The sequence below is a fragment of the Mytilus californianus genome, unplaced genomic scaffold (assembly GCF_021869535.1).
Source record: "Mytilus californianus isolate M0D057914Y unplaced genomic scaffold, xbMytCali1.0.p SCAF_5, whole genome shotgun sequence".
NCBI lineage: Eukaryota > Metazoa > Mollusca > Bivalvia > Mytilida > Mytilidae > Mytilus > Mytilus californianus.
In genome coordinates this window covers 2197320-2213449 of record NW_026262701.1, presented here as the reverse complement: position 1 = coordinate 2213449, position 16130 = coordinate 2197320, and the positions used below count along the sequence as shown (strand labels likewise).

The 16130-nt window shown below is 33.5% G+C and overlaps 1 protein-coding gene across 1 annotated transcript in view; it reads right to left on the bottom strand.

The window, feature by feature from the left end:
- Positions 1-7354: 7354 nt before the first annotated feature.
- Positions 7355-16130, bottom strand: part of LOC127701785 (fibropellin-1-like) — an 85949-nt gene continuing 77173 nt past the window's right edge. Inside the window, exon 14 of the mRNA XM_052205750.1 lies at positions 7355-7530. Coding sequence (XP_052061710.1) covers positions 7355-7530 — 176 coding nt within the window. The remainder of the gene's footprint in view (positions 7531-16130) is intronic.

Sequence of the window (16130 nt, the reverse complement as noted above, 5' to 3'; positions counted from 1 at the left end):
CAGCAAGAAAACGAGTCCCGTGACCCCATTTTTTCTTTTTCTTATCTGAAAGCATATTATTAGAGCTATCTTCTCATATTTTATCTTAAAATTCTGTGTTGTAGTTTTCTTTTTATCTCACAAAATTGGGTTTTCTATGCATAATCTCTATATACAAAATCTGACAAATTTGCACAATCTGTAGTGTGAAAAAAGCCCAGTGACTCATACTTTTTATTATATTTTTGAAAAAAGCATCATATATACTACATTTTAGCACAGGCTTTATCAAACTAAAACAAAATTTACGTATATATCATGGTGTATATATTGTGGCTTTTTCAATATTAAACACCATATTAATCATCCATTAATATAAATCTTATGCAGAGCGGCAAAGCCCTCGGGAACATATTAGTGTATCGGGTTGACCGTGGATATGATATTGAAAATGCATTATCGGATTGTCTTTGCACTTTACAACGCATGCATAGGAATTGGAACAAGTGGTTTAATATGAAAAGGTAGGTCATTTAGACAAAAGGCATTTCACAATTATTGTCCTATATTTTATAACAACTTTCACTTGATAGAAATATAATTTTATAATGAAAACAAAATTTGTCTTATCTCATTCTGAAGAGCCATGTACATGTATCTACCAATATTTCAGGGATCTCATTGTGTTTGTTTGAAGATACATTTATCGAATATTTGTCAAAATCAGAGATAAAACTTTATAAATCAGTATTGATATGATATCCAATAATGATCAACAATGTAATTAATTTGAACCAATGCGTTTAAATGACAGATTTGTCTGACATTCAGTTAAACTTAGGAATCAATCATTTTAAACAAAACAATTTTAACAGTTAACAAATACTTTCGCTAACCTATGTAAAAATAATGAGATGTGGTATAATGCCAATGAGATAACTATCCACCAAAGTTCTAATGAAGTGGATGTAAGCAGCCTACTGTACGGCCTTCAGCAATAAAAAAAAACCCATACCGTATGGTCGGCTATGAAAGGCCCCTACATCAAAAATATGAAACAATTCAATTGAGAAAACTAACGGTCAAAATTATAACAAAAAAAATACGAAAAACAAATATGACAGACATGAAACAACGACAACCACTGAACTACATGCTCCTGACTTGGGACAGGCACATAGAGAATGTGGCCGGGTTACCTTTCTGTTCCACAATGGACACTTTCCAACATACTTGAGTGTTTGCCCAAAGCACAAAAGATGGTACAATAATTGTCATTAAAGGGCAAACCTCCTATAAAGTGTCTACTTACTATATCGGCAAAATTTGACTTGTTTCTTCATATTGTCTTGCTTATAATTTTGTTATTTAAAGCTTCTCTCTAAAATTCATAGTTTTCAAGATAAAAGTAAAAAAACGCCAAAAATTGGGAAAATTCGACACTAAAGAGCAGGAACTCCAATAGAGAGTCGACTAACGATTACGCAAATGTTGACCTATTTGTAGATCTTGTCTTGCTGATCATTGTTGTTATTTAAAGTGTCTATCTATCTATTACAGATTGCAAGATAATAAGCAAAAACACAACACATTATTAATATCGTTATTATAAAGCAAAAAATTTAATAACGAGTCGACCGAAAAATTCAGCTATAGACTTATTTGTAGATCTTGTCTCACTGATTATTTCTGCTCTTTTAAGTTTTTTCTTTTTTTTTTCTTTATTGTAGTTTTTGAGATATTAGACAAAAAAGCAACAACATGGTAAAAAACGTCATTAAAGGGCAATAACTCTAATAAGGAGTATTCTGCCGATTTCAGCTACGTTGACTTATTTGAAGATCTTGTCTTGCTGATCTTTTTTGGCAATCAAGTTTCTCTCTATCTATCATAACTTTTAAGATGATAGGCAAAAACAATAAAAAATGGTAAAATTCGTCATTCAATGGCAATTACTCCTATAAGATAGAACGTAAATAGACAATTGGTAGAGCTCAACATTCTAAACATTTCTGCTCTGTCAGATTTTCTCTATTTATAGCGGTTTTCAAAGTAATTGACAAAACTTGCATTCCCCCAAATGTTCCATTTTAAGCCATGTCGGCCATTTTTGGTTTGAAGGCGTGGTCATCGGACACATTTTTAAACAAGATACTTTTATGATGATTGTGGCCAACTTTAGTTAAATTTGGCCCAGTAGTTTCAAAGGAGAAGATTTTCGTAAAAATTAGCGGACGAGGACGGACGAGGACGACGACAGACGACGGACGCCAAGTGAAGGGAAAAGCTCATACTGGCCCATCGAGCAATATGAGCTAATAATAAAGTGGATACAATTACATTTTAATGACTGGCAAACATTACAGTATATAATAATTATTCAATGAGACAACAATTCATTGATGGTATTAGGACAAAGAGGTTATTGTACAACCCTCAACAGCAGGCAGAACCATGTGGTTTAGTTTTTCTCATATGTGTAGGCCGTATGGTCTATGGATACTTGTTTTATTGGAATTCATACAAAATCTCATTATTTCAATAAATTTACAAGTAGATTCCCTGATCTGTCTGATGTAACAAAAACTTTAAGGCCAACTGATGTAAACCAAAATCTTAACTCAACTACACCATAATGTATCATGTTCACGGAAACACGAAGCTCAAACTAAAAGAGATATGGTTTGGATTGCGTATGTTGTTTTCGTATTTGCATATTCACTCTTACAGGCATACACTTTCTTCGTGTTTGTTTGCAAATGCATTTTTTGTAAGCATTTTTAAAACAATTTCTCCAAACAGTAAATTATTTGGGAATTGCTAGTATGTGACATTTCAATTATTTATACTAGATACATGTACTTGGACGCAAAGATGTATGAGATTGTGTAAATAGAACATAATTATTTCTGTTGGGGATCATTTACAGTGAAAGAATTTGAAACGACAATCCACACTATTACACAAGGGAGGGGGGATCATTTACAGTGAAAGAATTTGAAACCACAATATTACACAAGGGGGGGGGGGATCATTTACAGTGGAAGAATTTGAAACCACAATATTACACAAAGGGGGGGGGGGGTCATTTACAGTGAAAGAATTTGAAACCACAATATTACACAAGGGAGGGGGGATCACTGATTTACAGTGGAAGAATTTGAAACCACAATATTACACAAGACACATTTCTAACACCTTCCTGTCTTGTTGGTTTTAGAACCTAATGCATTGTGGAGATTGAAAATAAAATAGACTTAACAAACAAGAAATGTTATTCATGCAGTCTGGTTGAAACAAGATAACACGCTTTAAAGGTAGCATGTACCATGGTAACTACAAATATCAAGATAGTGAATGTATGTTTACTACATTTTGTTATTAGAAATTCCTTATTATCTGTTTCTCACGAACTATATCTTGCACAGGTAACTCATATTTCTAAAATATGGCTTCATAATGAATATGTCGATTAAGTTCAAGTTAATATGACCACAACTTCATGGTTAACTGCATTAAGCCAAATGTTAACCTGAATCAGAAATGGGTTGGACGGACTTGGAGACAGAGACTGTGAAACTTCATACCCACTTCTATAGTAGGCGAAGCATACAAATGGCACATGCTATATAAAGTGAATGAATTACGATGCTTATCTATTCTTTACTGATCTCAAATCTTCCAATGTCAACGCCCCACATTGAATTGAGCTAACTGTTGAATTTTAAATCAAATTTAGATATTGACTTCAGATTAAGTCATTTTAATTTCTCTAAGCTTTGTAGTTTTCTGTTATTGATACGAGTATAGGTTGAAAGGCTACATCTCTAACTAAAAGTTAGCTTACGACTATATATGGTTCTTAACCCATTGCTATTTACTCTCTGACATCTAATAAACTTTATTACGACTTGCTAAAGTTGTTGGACATGGGAGCGCAGCCCACGTAACATTACCTTCTGCCCAGATTTTGGGTTAGCAAATTTAATCTTTGAAATCCTATATATTGTAGATATATTTATCATTAATAGTTCAATCCTTTATGGGTTGATTTAAAATACATATATAAGTTAGCAATGAATGTGGTTGTTAAATTTGATAGATGCTTTTTTTGCTTCTTTGTTAAATGTTTGTTTGTTTTGAGATTGTGACATAGTGATGACTGCTGTACCCATATTTTGACAATGTTACCTGTTGTGTCTGTTATGTTCACGCATCGTTGTAAATATAATGGAATCTGATGCGACTGTCATACAAGTGAGAGGTTTGGCGCTATAAAACCAGGTTCAATCCACCATTTTCTACATTGGAAAATGCCTGTACCAAGTCAGAAATATGACAGTTGTTGTCCATTCGTTTGATGTGTTTTATCATTTGATTTTTCCATTTGATTAGGGACTTTCCGTTTTCAATTTTCCTCGGAGTTCAGTATTTTTGTGATTTTATTTCTTGCACTTTTTTATTATCTCTTAGAATCATTAAGAAATTTATAAGATGTAGCTATAAGTTATCAAAGAGTGCTAGTTTGATTCCCTTGATTTTTTTCAACTTCGTTGAACCCAACTGAAGACTCGCCAACAGATCTCGTTGTACGTATGTACACTTTATTTTTCAGAATATTTCTTAATCGTATAAATATTAAAAAATTTGCATACATTTGTCAAAAGTAAATTAAAAAGGAAAGTACACGTCATCATCTTCCGCCATTTTATCATCGCCATTGCTTATTGTATACTGTCACGTGACAATATATGTCAGACAAACATCCACGCATTCGGTTTTCCCGCCTTAGATGGTTCCGGTTTTCCTGTTGGATATGGTTTTTGTTTGTACGGTATTACTGCTGGTTTCGCCTTGGCATCACCGTTTTTTCGTTTACATCTAGAATTAATAATTAACATTATATTGGTTTTATAATTTTAGTGCGTTAGAAATTCAAAATGTTCAATAATACAATCACAACAGATTAAAGTTGCTATACATTTATATTACGTCTTTTGCTTTCGTTTTTTTTTTTTTTCCTTTTCTTCTTTTTTCTTGATTTTTTTTTTTTGGGTAAAACAACTCAAAAAGTTTAGTCCGCTTGAGGGTTAACGCAAATTTACAATGGTTAACGCTCCTCAATCATGCGTACACGCTAAGGTAAGTTGTTTTACCCAAAAAATAACAAATCCAAAATAGGTTTTCTTTTTGACATTGAAACATCTTTTTTATTTATATTGTGTCATAGATCAAACTTATTCGTTCAGTGCATATTTACTTGTTTTTGTGTATTGTCTTTTTGATTGAGTTAAGCCATTTCAATTGATATTTTATTGTGTGTCTTTTTATGTTGTAATGTGATACCACTGTTTCAGGTTATGGTGAAGGTTGGCGCCTGTTAATACGTTTAAACCCGCTGCATTTTTATGCACCTGTCTTAAGTCAGGAGCCTGTTGTTCAGTGCTTGTCGTTTGTTGGTGTGATTCATAAGTGTTTCTCGTTTCTCGTTTTTTTTATATAGATTAGACCGTTGGTTTTCCTGTTTGAATTGTTTTACACTAGTAATGTTAAACTTTGTTATGTTATATCTGTACCTAGTACCTTTACCATACCGTTTTATTTATTCGATATTTGTTTTTTTTCTCTCTTTCCTTTCGTGTTTATTCATTTGAACAGGTGAACGATGTCTTTGTTTAAATTGATAGATTGGTGTTAGCTTAATGCCCAGTGGCATATATTGCATACATATTTCAGCACAATATATATTATGTATCTGATATAAGTACGATGAACTACGAAAGTTTGACATTATTGAATGATATGACAAACTCAATGAGATAATCGAATTCTTGCAAAACTCATTAGAAAAGGTTTGTATTTGTATAGTGACTAAAACAAGTGGGATAAATATACTTACACAAAAATACAACAACAGCACGACATGATGTATAAGACTACAGATGCTACGGTTGTGGTTATAATAGCCCAGGTCTTCACTGCAAGGAAAATATTTGTGTATTCTATGTAATATAATGAAACGTGTTAAGTCATAGTGCATTTGTATACCTTTTTGTGTCTATAATGAGTTTATTTTTAAATGGGTTTGGATACTTTTCGTATGTTAATGAGTGAATTCCAACGAAGATGCGCGGTATAAATGTCTATGAGACTACTCTCCACCAGAGACCAAATATGACATAGAAATTAACAGCTATAGGTCACCGCACGGCCTTCAATAATGAGCAAAACCCACACCGCATAGTCAGCTATAAAAGGCCTCGAAATGACACATGTAAAACAATTCAAACGAGAAAACTAACGGCCTGATTTATGTACAAAATAATGAACGAAAAAACAAATATGGTAAACTGTTTGATTAATATTGTTATTCGTTTATTGAATCGCATTGTCATTTTCTGACAATAAAGTGTTCAAGGATTCTAATCACTTAACAACATGTGAATGTGATTTAATTTTTCCCAAGATGCTCTGAACACTACATACTGTTAAAAAACTCAAGTATCTCTCTAACAAAGTTTACAATAGTTGTGTTGTGTTTTTATATGATCGTAAACGGTTTATGTGTATTCTTTCCATAACTTTTTGTTTTTTACAAGAAGACCGATGCAATAAGGGCTATTCGAGTACCATGTGTTGTGAAATCGATCTAGATATAATCTCTATATAAAAAGGTCACAAATCGAAGAATAGACAACGTCATTCCTAAAAATGCGAAAAGAAAAAAATTACAATTTACAAAACATTTTACAGAAACTACAAATTGACAAAAAAAAATCACTAAATGCCGAGGTGAACTCGGGTAATCCATAGACATTGGACATTCTGCTTCAAAAGGGACACCCACGTCGTTGATCATGTGAGGTTAAAACTCGGCACTCTGTCGTATACAGTGACGAGTCAGGAATTAGGAAAGGGTCTTACACTAAATATAGAGTAACTGTAAACAGGCAAACTCTCGTGTCATGACTATTTTCGCTATATTTGCGGTAAAAATTGATTCGCAAATAGAAAACTTGGCAACGCGAATATTTCACGAAAACTGGATTGGTATGACTAAACATTATATTTTTTTTAAATTAGACTTTTTGGGGCCCTTTATAGCTTGCTGTTCGGTGTGAGCCAAGGCTCCGTGTTGAAGGCCGTTATTTGACCTATAATTGTTTACTTTTTACACATTGTGACTTGGATGGATAGTTGTCTCATTGGCACTCATACCACATCTTCTTATTTATATGTATTGATACAACTTGGAAATAGAGAAATTAAAGCATCGCGATTCTGAAGACAATTGACAAATATTGAACAACAGACGGTAAGCTCGGTTTAAATTCATTAAGAAACCCCATCTGTAGTAGCTGATGAAACATGTCGTCTAAGGTATTGGATACTTTAATCTATTGAAATAAGATTCATATCTTTGTATGGTTGTATATTTACTTTTTGTGCATCGTTTTCCATTAAATAAAGTTACACATTCACAAACGAAGTCATTGACTTGGTCCACACAATATCCATATTGACATGGTTCTTTTGCACAATCATTTGTATCTGTAAAAATAAACAATACACATAAACCTTTATGTATTTTAGTCGCAGGCAATCTAAACATATTTCATGAGGTATAAAAAAATGTTATCATGGTTGATAAATGCTTTAAACATTATCTAAAGATGAGGCATTAACCTGACCTGCTGAAAGTCATCAATTTATCATGTCAGAAGGGAAAATAAAACTCATTGTTGAGAATACATCTCAAAAGACAGATAGAACAAAAGTTGTAAATTAAGAAAATATGAAGAAACGCAAGTTCCAACTCCCTGAGGCAAAGTTGAACATGAATTTGGCTATACTTTTTGGTCCCTTTTGGTCATGTACTCATCACCTTTCTTGACTTTCAAAGGTTAGGGTTTGAGTATTCCTGATGGAGGTTCCATGAAAGCGCATCGGACGCACGAAATTTCATAGTGTTTTTTTTTTTATTTTTGTGTTTTTTACAAAGTAGGGTTTGTGATTTATGCACATGTTGGCCTCCAGCATCACTGTTAACATTATAAGTCGAATGCACTTCGTTTGCAGTAATTGTAGCACCGTTAATATATGATTCACGTTAAATTTTTCGATATTTCATTTATGTCCCCATTAGTGCTGGAAAAATGAAAATTACATAATAAAAATGAAATGTTTATTAACATTATGCATATATTTCATCCACTTTAATGTTTGTTACATTTGCATAATTTGCATACTAATGGATCGGGTTTTCTCTGTTATTTTGCAAGCGTTATTTCTATACATATCATAAAGTGACTTACCTATTTGACAATGCAATCCTTCATATCCAAGGTCACACAAACAGATAAATCTGTTTAGTAAAGGAATACAAGTTCCATGCTGACATGGATCACCAAAACAGCTGTATACCGTTCTCATGCCCGTATTTTCTAATCCTGCAGGATATGAATATAAATACTTGATAAAGTATAATCAATATGTATAGAAACAAATATTTAGTTATGTTTTAATTCATTAATAACCAAATCAATGTTAGTACTTATAAAAACAATATTCAAAGATCACATAACAGTAACAGTGTGTTGTTTGTCTGTTTGTTTCATGCTGGTGTCTGTTTTTATTGGGTTTTTGATGCCCACTTGGTACCTTCAATTTTTTTTTGTGTCTAAATCGTTTTTCTGGATCTATCATCACGGAGAACACTCATATCCAAATATTTGAAAACCGAGGATGTATAAGTACTCACAAACATTAGGAGCTAAATTATAAAATGGAACCTAAAAATATCCAAATTCATCTAAGTTTAAAATGCTCAGTATTACAATGTACTACAGCGGGACAAAACAGAGTGACCTGACAAGACATTTGTTCATTTAATAGAGGTTTGATATTTTCTCTCTACCTTTTACAGTTTTCAAGATAGTAGACGAATTAAACATCTTCATTTAAGGGCAATACCTCAAATGAAAATCCGATTGACGATATCGGTCAATTGACTGATTTTCAGATCTTCATTTCGCAGTTTTAGGTTCTAAACACATTCGATTGAACAGTACAGCAGATCATAACAGCCAGCAACCCCCGAAGCTTAGACAAATATATGTGAAAACAACGGCAAAATATTTATATAATTCAAAATTGTTCAATATAATTCGATTGATATATTTTTTGGAGAAAATTGACTCACTTGTGACGACTGTCATTGTTAAATGGAGAAAATTGACTCACTTGTGACGACTGTCATTGTTGTTGCTTTGGTTGTTTTTTGTGGGGTAGAAGTTGTCAGTATGACTGTAGTTGAAGTGACTGTATGTTCTTTAGCTGGAAGAGTTGAAGTGACTGTATGTTCTTTAGCTTGGAGAGTTGAAGTGACTGTATGTTCTTTAACTGGGAGAGTTGCATTGATTGTATCCTCTGTGGCTGGGAGAGTTGCATTGATTGTATGCTCTATGGTTTGTCTTCTTGATATCAGTGGTAATGTAGAAGTCTGTACAGCTAAATGAAGACAGTATACATAAAAGGATATGTTGGATTAATGCAATGAAACAGTCACCCTTTAACAACAAAAACCAAAGGCTAATATGTAATTAGTAAAATTGAGAAAACTGTAAACTGTTTGTGACTTAGATGATGACTAGGGCTGCTTAAAGACAGTGACAAGTATAAAATGCATAAAACTTTAAAATGTGAGATTCCGAATATTATGTTTGCTTCAAATATGACATGTGGCATATATATATCATTTTCAAAAATACAAATGCACATCTCATTACTTACATGTAACTCGTTCTATAGTAGCTTGGTCAACACGAAATATAAACTTTCCTGGAATCCCAACATTGGACATCTGTGTTATATTTATAATACCGGGTGTTTGTGATCCCGGTACAGCATAAAAATGTACCCCATCGCCTGCATCAAATCCAACCTACGTATACAAAACACCTATGATATTTCGTAGATACGATAGCAGATGATCATAAATATTTTTTTGATGAAACACACTTTAAATATGTGTTACATTTAAATCAACAGTAATGCTAAATACATACAATAACATAGTAATAAATTTATATAAATTGATCAGTTTTTACATTTTAACTCTTGTTGCTTTTTCACATGCCTATGGATATTATATCCTTTCAGAGTAATTTAATACTTTTTAGGCAAACGAGGATACAAATGCTGTTATAGTATTATACTACAAGTTCACTGTTAGGATTTGACGGTTTAAAAGGTAGAATTCAAAATGATCATCATTCGACCTGGCTTTTCATGATGTGTTTAGTACAAAAGTTAAAGTCCCATGCTGCCTATAAAATGGTGGAATCAAAATGACGGTACAGTTTGGCCAATTAGACGTGGCGGGTGAGGTTTAGGATTTTTGTCAAATGTTCCGACTCCTTGGATTTTTTCCTACGATAAGGGGTAAAATATTTTGCCCGATAACACCCATTTTTCTTCTCATATAAAACTTCAATAGCTCATGAAATGTCATTTACCAAAATTTAAGCAGATTCTAGATTTCTTTTCTTTCGATTTAAACCCAAATAATACCAATGCAAATATAAGGTAAAAGTCAGAGTCAGCCTTTTCACCATTTTTTAAAAATCAGATATCTCGAAAAGGAGCTCCATAACCTATCAATATTTTTAGCTTATTTTGTTCCTTAACTAATGCTCTTCTGACTTATAGTTTCAATTTCAAATTCTAGATTTTTTATATATTAATTTCATCTAAGTACATCTTTAAATGGTCTCAGAGAAGGTTGTCCGAAGGTGTCATCATGGTAGAACTATAAACGTAATTGAATCAAGATGAAAATAAACAAAGGTCAACTACACATAATGGCACTAAGTATGAAATATCATATCTGTTAAACAGAAGTTGTATTCACAAGGTGTCATTGTCAGAAGATAGTAAAGGAAGGTCCAATTACTTCTGTCAAAATGGCAAAATCAAAATGATGGTATAATATGGTCAACTACATACGATCGCAAACAGTCCTATAAAGTATGAGAGCTATTTGTCAAATGGTTGTTAGACCATTAGTCTGCTAGTATTCATACTTTGATGAGTTGAGCCTTTTTTCAATTAATGTTTTATAGTGTGTCCTTTTATGTCGTATTGTTACACCACTGTCTCATGTTAGGGTGAAGGTTGGCGCCAGATAAAACGTTCAAACCCGCAGCATTTGTTTGCACCTGTTCTAAGTTAGAAACCTGTTGATGTGGTTCATAAGTGTTTCTCGTTTCTCGTTTTTTATATAGATTAGACCGTTGGTTTTCCTGTTTGAATGGTTTTACACAAGTCATTTTTGGGGCCCTTTATAGCTTCCTGTTCGGTGTGAGCCAAGGCTCTGTGTTGAAGCCCGTACTTTGACCTATAATGGTTAACTTTTACAAATTGTGACTTGGATGGAAAGTTGTCTCATTGGCACTCATACATGTACCACATCTTCTTATATCTATTGGAGGAATCAGAAGAGTTGCGTTAATAAGGTGTCATTTTTACAATACTCCAAAACAATGGTCAAAGTCCAACAATTCTCGTAAAAATGGTCAAATCTAACCGACGATATAGCATGTTCAAGAGAATATGACGACAGATAACGGTCTGGACGGATGAGTTAATAGACAGACGGACAGTCGACAAGATGGACTGACGGATACTATAACCATATCCCAGCGACACGAGCTCTATCGGGGATAGTAAATAATGCCTTTGAATATTTTAATATCATTAATTTGATAAGATATGTTCAATTATCCGTTGATAAATATAGAAATTATTAAGAAAACTAGGTTCAAAGACCCTCAGGCAAAGCTAACTTTAGATGGACCTCACTTTTATTTCTATGCCCTTTTGATCAAATAGCTCTTCAATTATTCAATTATTAATTTTTAGAATTGACCGTTCCCGATGATGTTATATTTAGAAAAGCACTTCGAATGCATCAAACACCGAAAGTATTATTTTCATGAACTTATTGTCTGCAATGGTATGAAGCAAATATAAGACATTTCTATAAGACATGTGGATTAACAAGACGATCCATTTTAAAAGTTCAAATAATATATATTATGGTGTAATATTGCGTATAGTTATTACCTGAGCTGGTGTACCTCCAAGACCATTAGATATGTTTCCACCACCGGATGTTCCTGTTGTCCATCGAAACAGGTTATAATTAAAAAAAACAAATGAATGTTTTCCGTCAGTCACCAGGATGCATTGAAACGTACATCTCTGGAAAAAAAACCACGAAAAACTTAAACCATCACAATTATTGTGATTTTGATTACATACTTTTGTGTGTAAATGATACCTGTTTGGTTGACGTTGACATATTAATATTTGGTTGGGTATGTAGTAATTTGCCATGATGAGCCTCGCCAACAATTTGACATATAGCTGAATCAAAGACAACTTTTGTGTATTTGTTTATATCCCATGGTAAAAAAAATTAGGACGGCATTAGTTTACCGTTGTTCAAATCTCATAAATCGACAAAAAAGTCAAATTAAGGTAACACACAAAAAACTGAGGATATTGCATGAACTCCGAAAGGAACAAGTCCGGGTGTGTCGACAGGTTAAAGGTCACTTGCTATGCATGCATCACCCTCCATGGTTATCAACACTCAGACAAAATGTAACAATCGAGAATAAGTCGCCATCGGAAAATAATATAGGTTAGACCACTATTCTAGTATTTAAAGATGTAACAAAAAAATGTTGATTTCAGTCGTTTTGCCTAACAACTCTGTAGCAGCAGTTTTGTTTAGGGTGCACACCCACCAGTGTGGATAGTGTATAAAATTGCCACATGATAGGACAGAGCGTATGTTACTGCTGAGAAATTGGAAATTGACGATTGGGCTGTCAAAATCATCACGTTTGTTGAAAAATTGGAAAGGTGAATAAATCTAGTAGGATTTTAATATTACAAAAATGATAAATAGACTTTAATTCTCTTTATCAATCATGCAGTTAAGCGTAAGCTAAATAGTTAAACATTTTGATACTAAATTACAAATTCGTACATTTTAACAGTCACTTATACCTTAAACACCAAACGGAGAGGACGTTGAAAAATTTAGACCCATCCTCTCCCACCCTTATAAATTGAACTTTGTTTGCTGCTGGTCTTATTTATTTTTCAGTTGCTCCAGTCTTCATACAAATATCCGTCATGGTAACAAGCTGAAGCACAGTCACACAACCGGAGCGAAATTTACTTCATTTTATGCAGACTATGAATAGCCCAGTTGCTAATCCTGAAATATTGCTGAATGGACCGCCCTTCAGTACACCAGCTTTGGATCGCCCAGCTGTGATACAGTGATTAGTTCAATCGTCATCAAGATTTTATTGATTAAAACATAATTTGGTTGTGTACTGTTGTTGTTGTTGTTTGAATGAACATTGATTAAATGTTGCCATGACAATTCAATATCCAAATAAAATCGCTGTTTGTTATTTGTTGTAGTGAAATACAAATCAAGTCATCAATGGCGTCTGTTCGTCAATTTTGATATTTGGGTAATTCACATCAAATGATTACTTTGATCAAATGATATATTCAATAATTTACGCATTATTACTCATTTTCTAAGGTGTGTTTGTGTGTGGGAGGGGGTCGGGTGGGGGTGGTTGTTACAATATCATTCAAGATATCAATTTTACTGCACCAGATCTGCATAAATGTTTTTTTCGGTGATGTTTGGAGGCCAGAATATTTAAAAAAAACATAAACAGAAATTGAAAAGCTGTTTTAAGATTTTAAAAATGTATTTCTTATATTTTTAATACGGGAAAAACATATTTTCATACTTTGGTTTCTCCTACAGCATCAGCCCCATAAAAACCAACTCTATCCCATGTCGTAATGAACATCCAGCTCGCATTAAATTCTGACTGCTGAGAAAAAGTAGATCGTACATCACTAGAAGCAAGGCCAAGTAATATTGCGTTATTTGTTTCCCTATACCAGACATCGCCTACTATCCTAGTGTCAACATCGGCCCAGTACGTCGCTATAATTCTAGCATTTTGTTGGAATGGAAATGACTCTGGAGTATAAGTTGGTAGTGCAGAAATAAACGTTAAATCTCCGTTGTTATTAACCTACAAAATAATGCATTATAGTTTATTTATATTGGCTGGTTGCGGTAAACTGACGTCACACTATCAAATCGAAGTCCAGTATCCTTTAATCAACGTCAAATATCACCAGAATCTACTGTGATGGTAATTGGCTTTAGAGATTTCTTTAGAAATTGACATGTCGGCGATAAACGTCTTCACGTTAGGTTATTCCTTCCTTTCCTTTTTTTTTAACAATGATAAGTCCGTAATACAGAATTGTGTCTTGTTCATTTCTAGAAGCTGAAAATGACGTCATTGTAACACTATAACATTATTGCAGGTACGCAAAAAATGGATGCCGATTGGAGATGACAAGAACTGGGCGTCGATTTGAGAGGATAAAGGACTTCGATTAAAGAGACAGAGAATCATAGGTAAATTTGAAATTTTGTTTTATTTTTGCTTTATTTATGACGTCAGATTGGACTTCGACTAGAGTCCGAGTCCAACCTATATATGTAACACTCCCAAACGTGTCCATCCCCCAAAACGTGTCCGATAACCCCAAACGTGTCTATTTTGCCCAAACAATTCCTTAAAATCCTAAAACGCCCCATCGTGTCCGATTTCACATCCCCCAAAACATTTATTCGCCAAAATGTGTCCACTTTAAAACGCCAGAAAGTATCAAAACTTTTAGCGATAGTATGTCCTCAATGACATCAGTAACCATTAATACAATTCAATGATTGGGGACAGGATTGAAAACGTCGGGTTTTGGTTACAGGATTCTAAAAATAGATCAAATCCGCCATCCAAGGACATCTGGAGGAAAGGTGTAGTGATGCGTATAGATAAATGTTCAAAACATGGTACACTATCCACTGTGAAAGATGAAATTACTGAATTCTGCTTTAAGATAAACAAATACCAGATAAGAAATGAATGGCACAACAAAAAATCATTTTTACCTGCAGTGGTTTTATTATTTTTGTTTTATCAATATGGTCATTATTGTTCTAAATTTTAAATGGAGGTACTTCACACTTAAGAAATCAAAACTTTTCCCCATTGCTTCAACTATTGATCAAGTGGTCATTTATTAGCATTAGTTTGTTTAACGCCTGTTGTTAACATTAAGCATGATTGCAAGTTAATTTGCATCACATAAACTAACTCGGGATAGTTGATTGCTAAATGTCCAGTAGCAAATATGTCATGCATATTTAGAACGAACATAAAAATTGCAATTATTTAGTTTTGTACAGTCAAATTCATCGTTTACTATCTGAATTCTTTTGTTCTAATATACTCCGGTGAGGCCTAAATATGTTAATAATACATGAGGGTATCGCACGGTCTGCTTCCTACAAAAGTGGTGTCTGGGCTTTTAAAGAATTACTGTCCAATTTTAACAACTAAGGTTCCAGTAACAATATCGATTGGATTTTTATTTTTAAAAATAACATACGTGATTATGAATCAATATTCATTAACGATGGACACGTTTGCGTGTTTTATAATATGGACACGATTGAGCGTTCATAAAAAGGGAGACGTTTTGGTCTCATATGGACGCGTTTGTGCTTCTTTTTTTAATGGACACGATTTGGCACATAAAAAGGACACGCTTTGGTGCCCTTTAACAACTAGACATGTTTTGCAGTTCAGTGACGTCATATGAACACGTTTAGGGGAATCGGACACGTTTGGGGGAATGGACAAGTTTCTGAATGTAACTGCATTTTATAAAATAACATGACAACTGAATATATCCCATGCCAGTAGAAAAAAATAATTTTTGTGATTAAAGATCGATTAAAATTCCGCATGTTTCAACTTCCTTTACAGTGTTGACTTGGCAAAGGGATTGCAGTATAATCTATCCTTTAGAAACACGTGAATTTTTAAACAGAGCTGTCATAAAACGACAAATTGTCGAAATTATCGGATTTTATAGAAACCTTCATGAGAGACAAAAAAGTTCATCCCAATCTCGCTACGGAAATCGTTGTTCGATAAGTACTTTCTAATGTTAAAAATAAA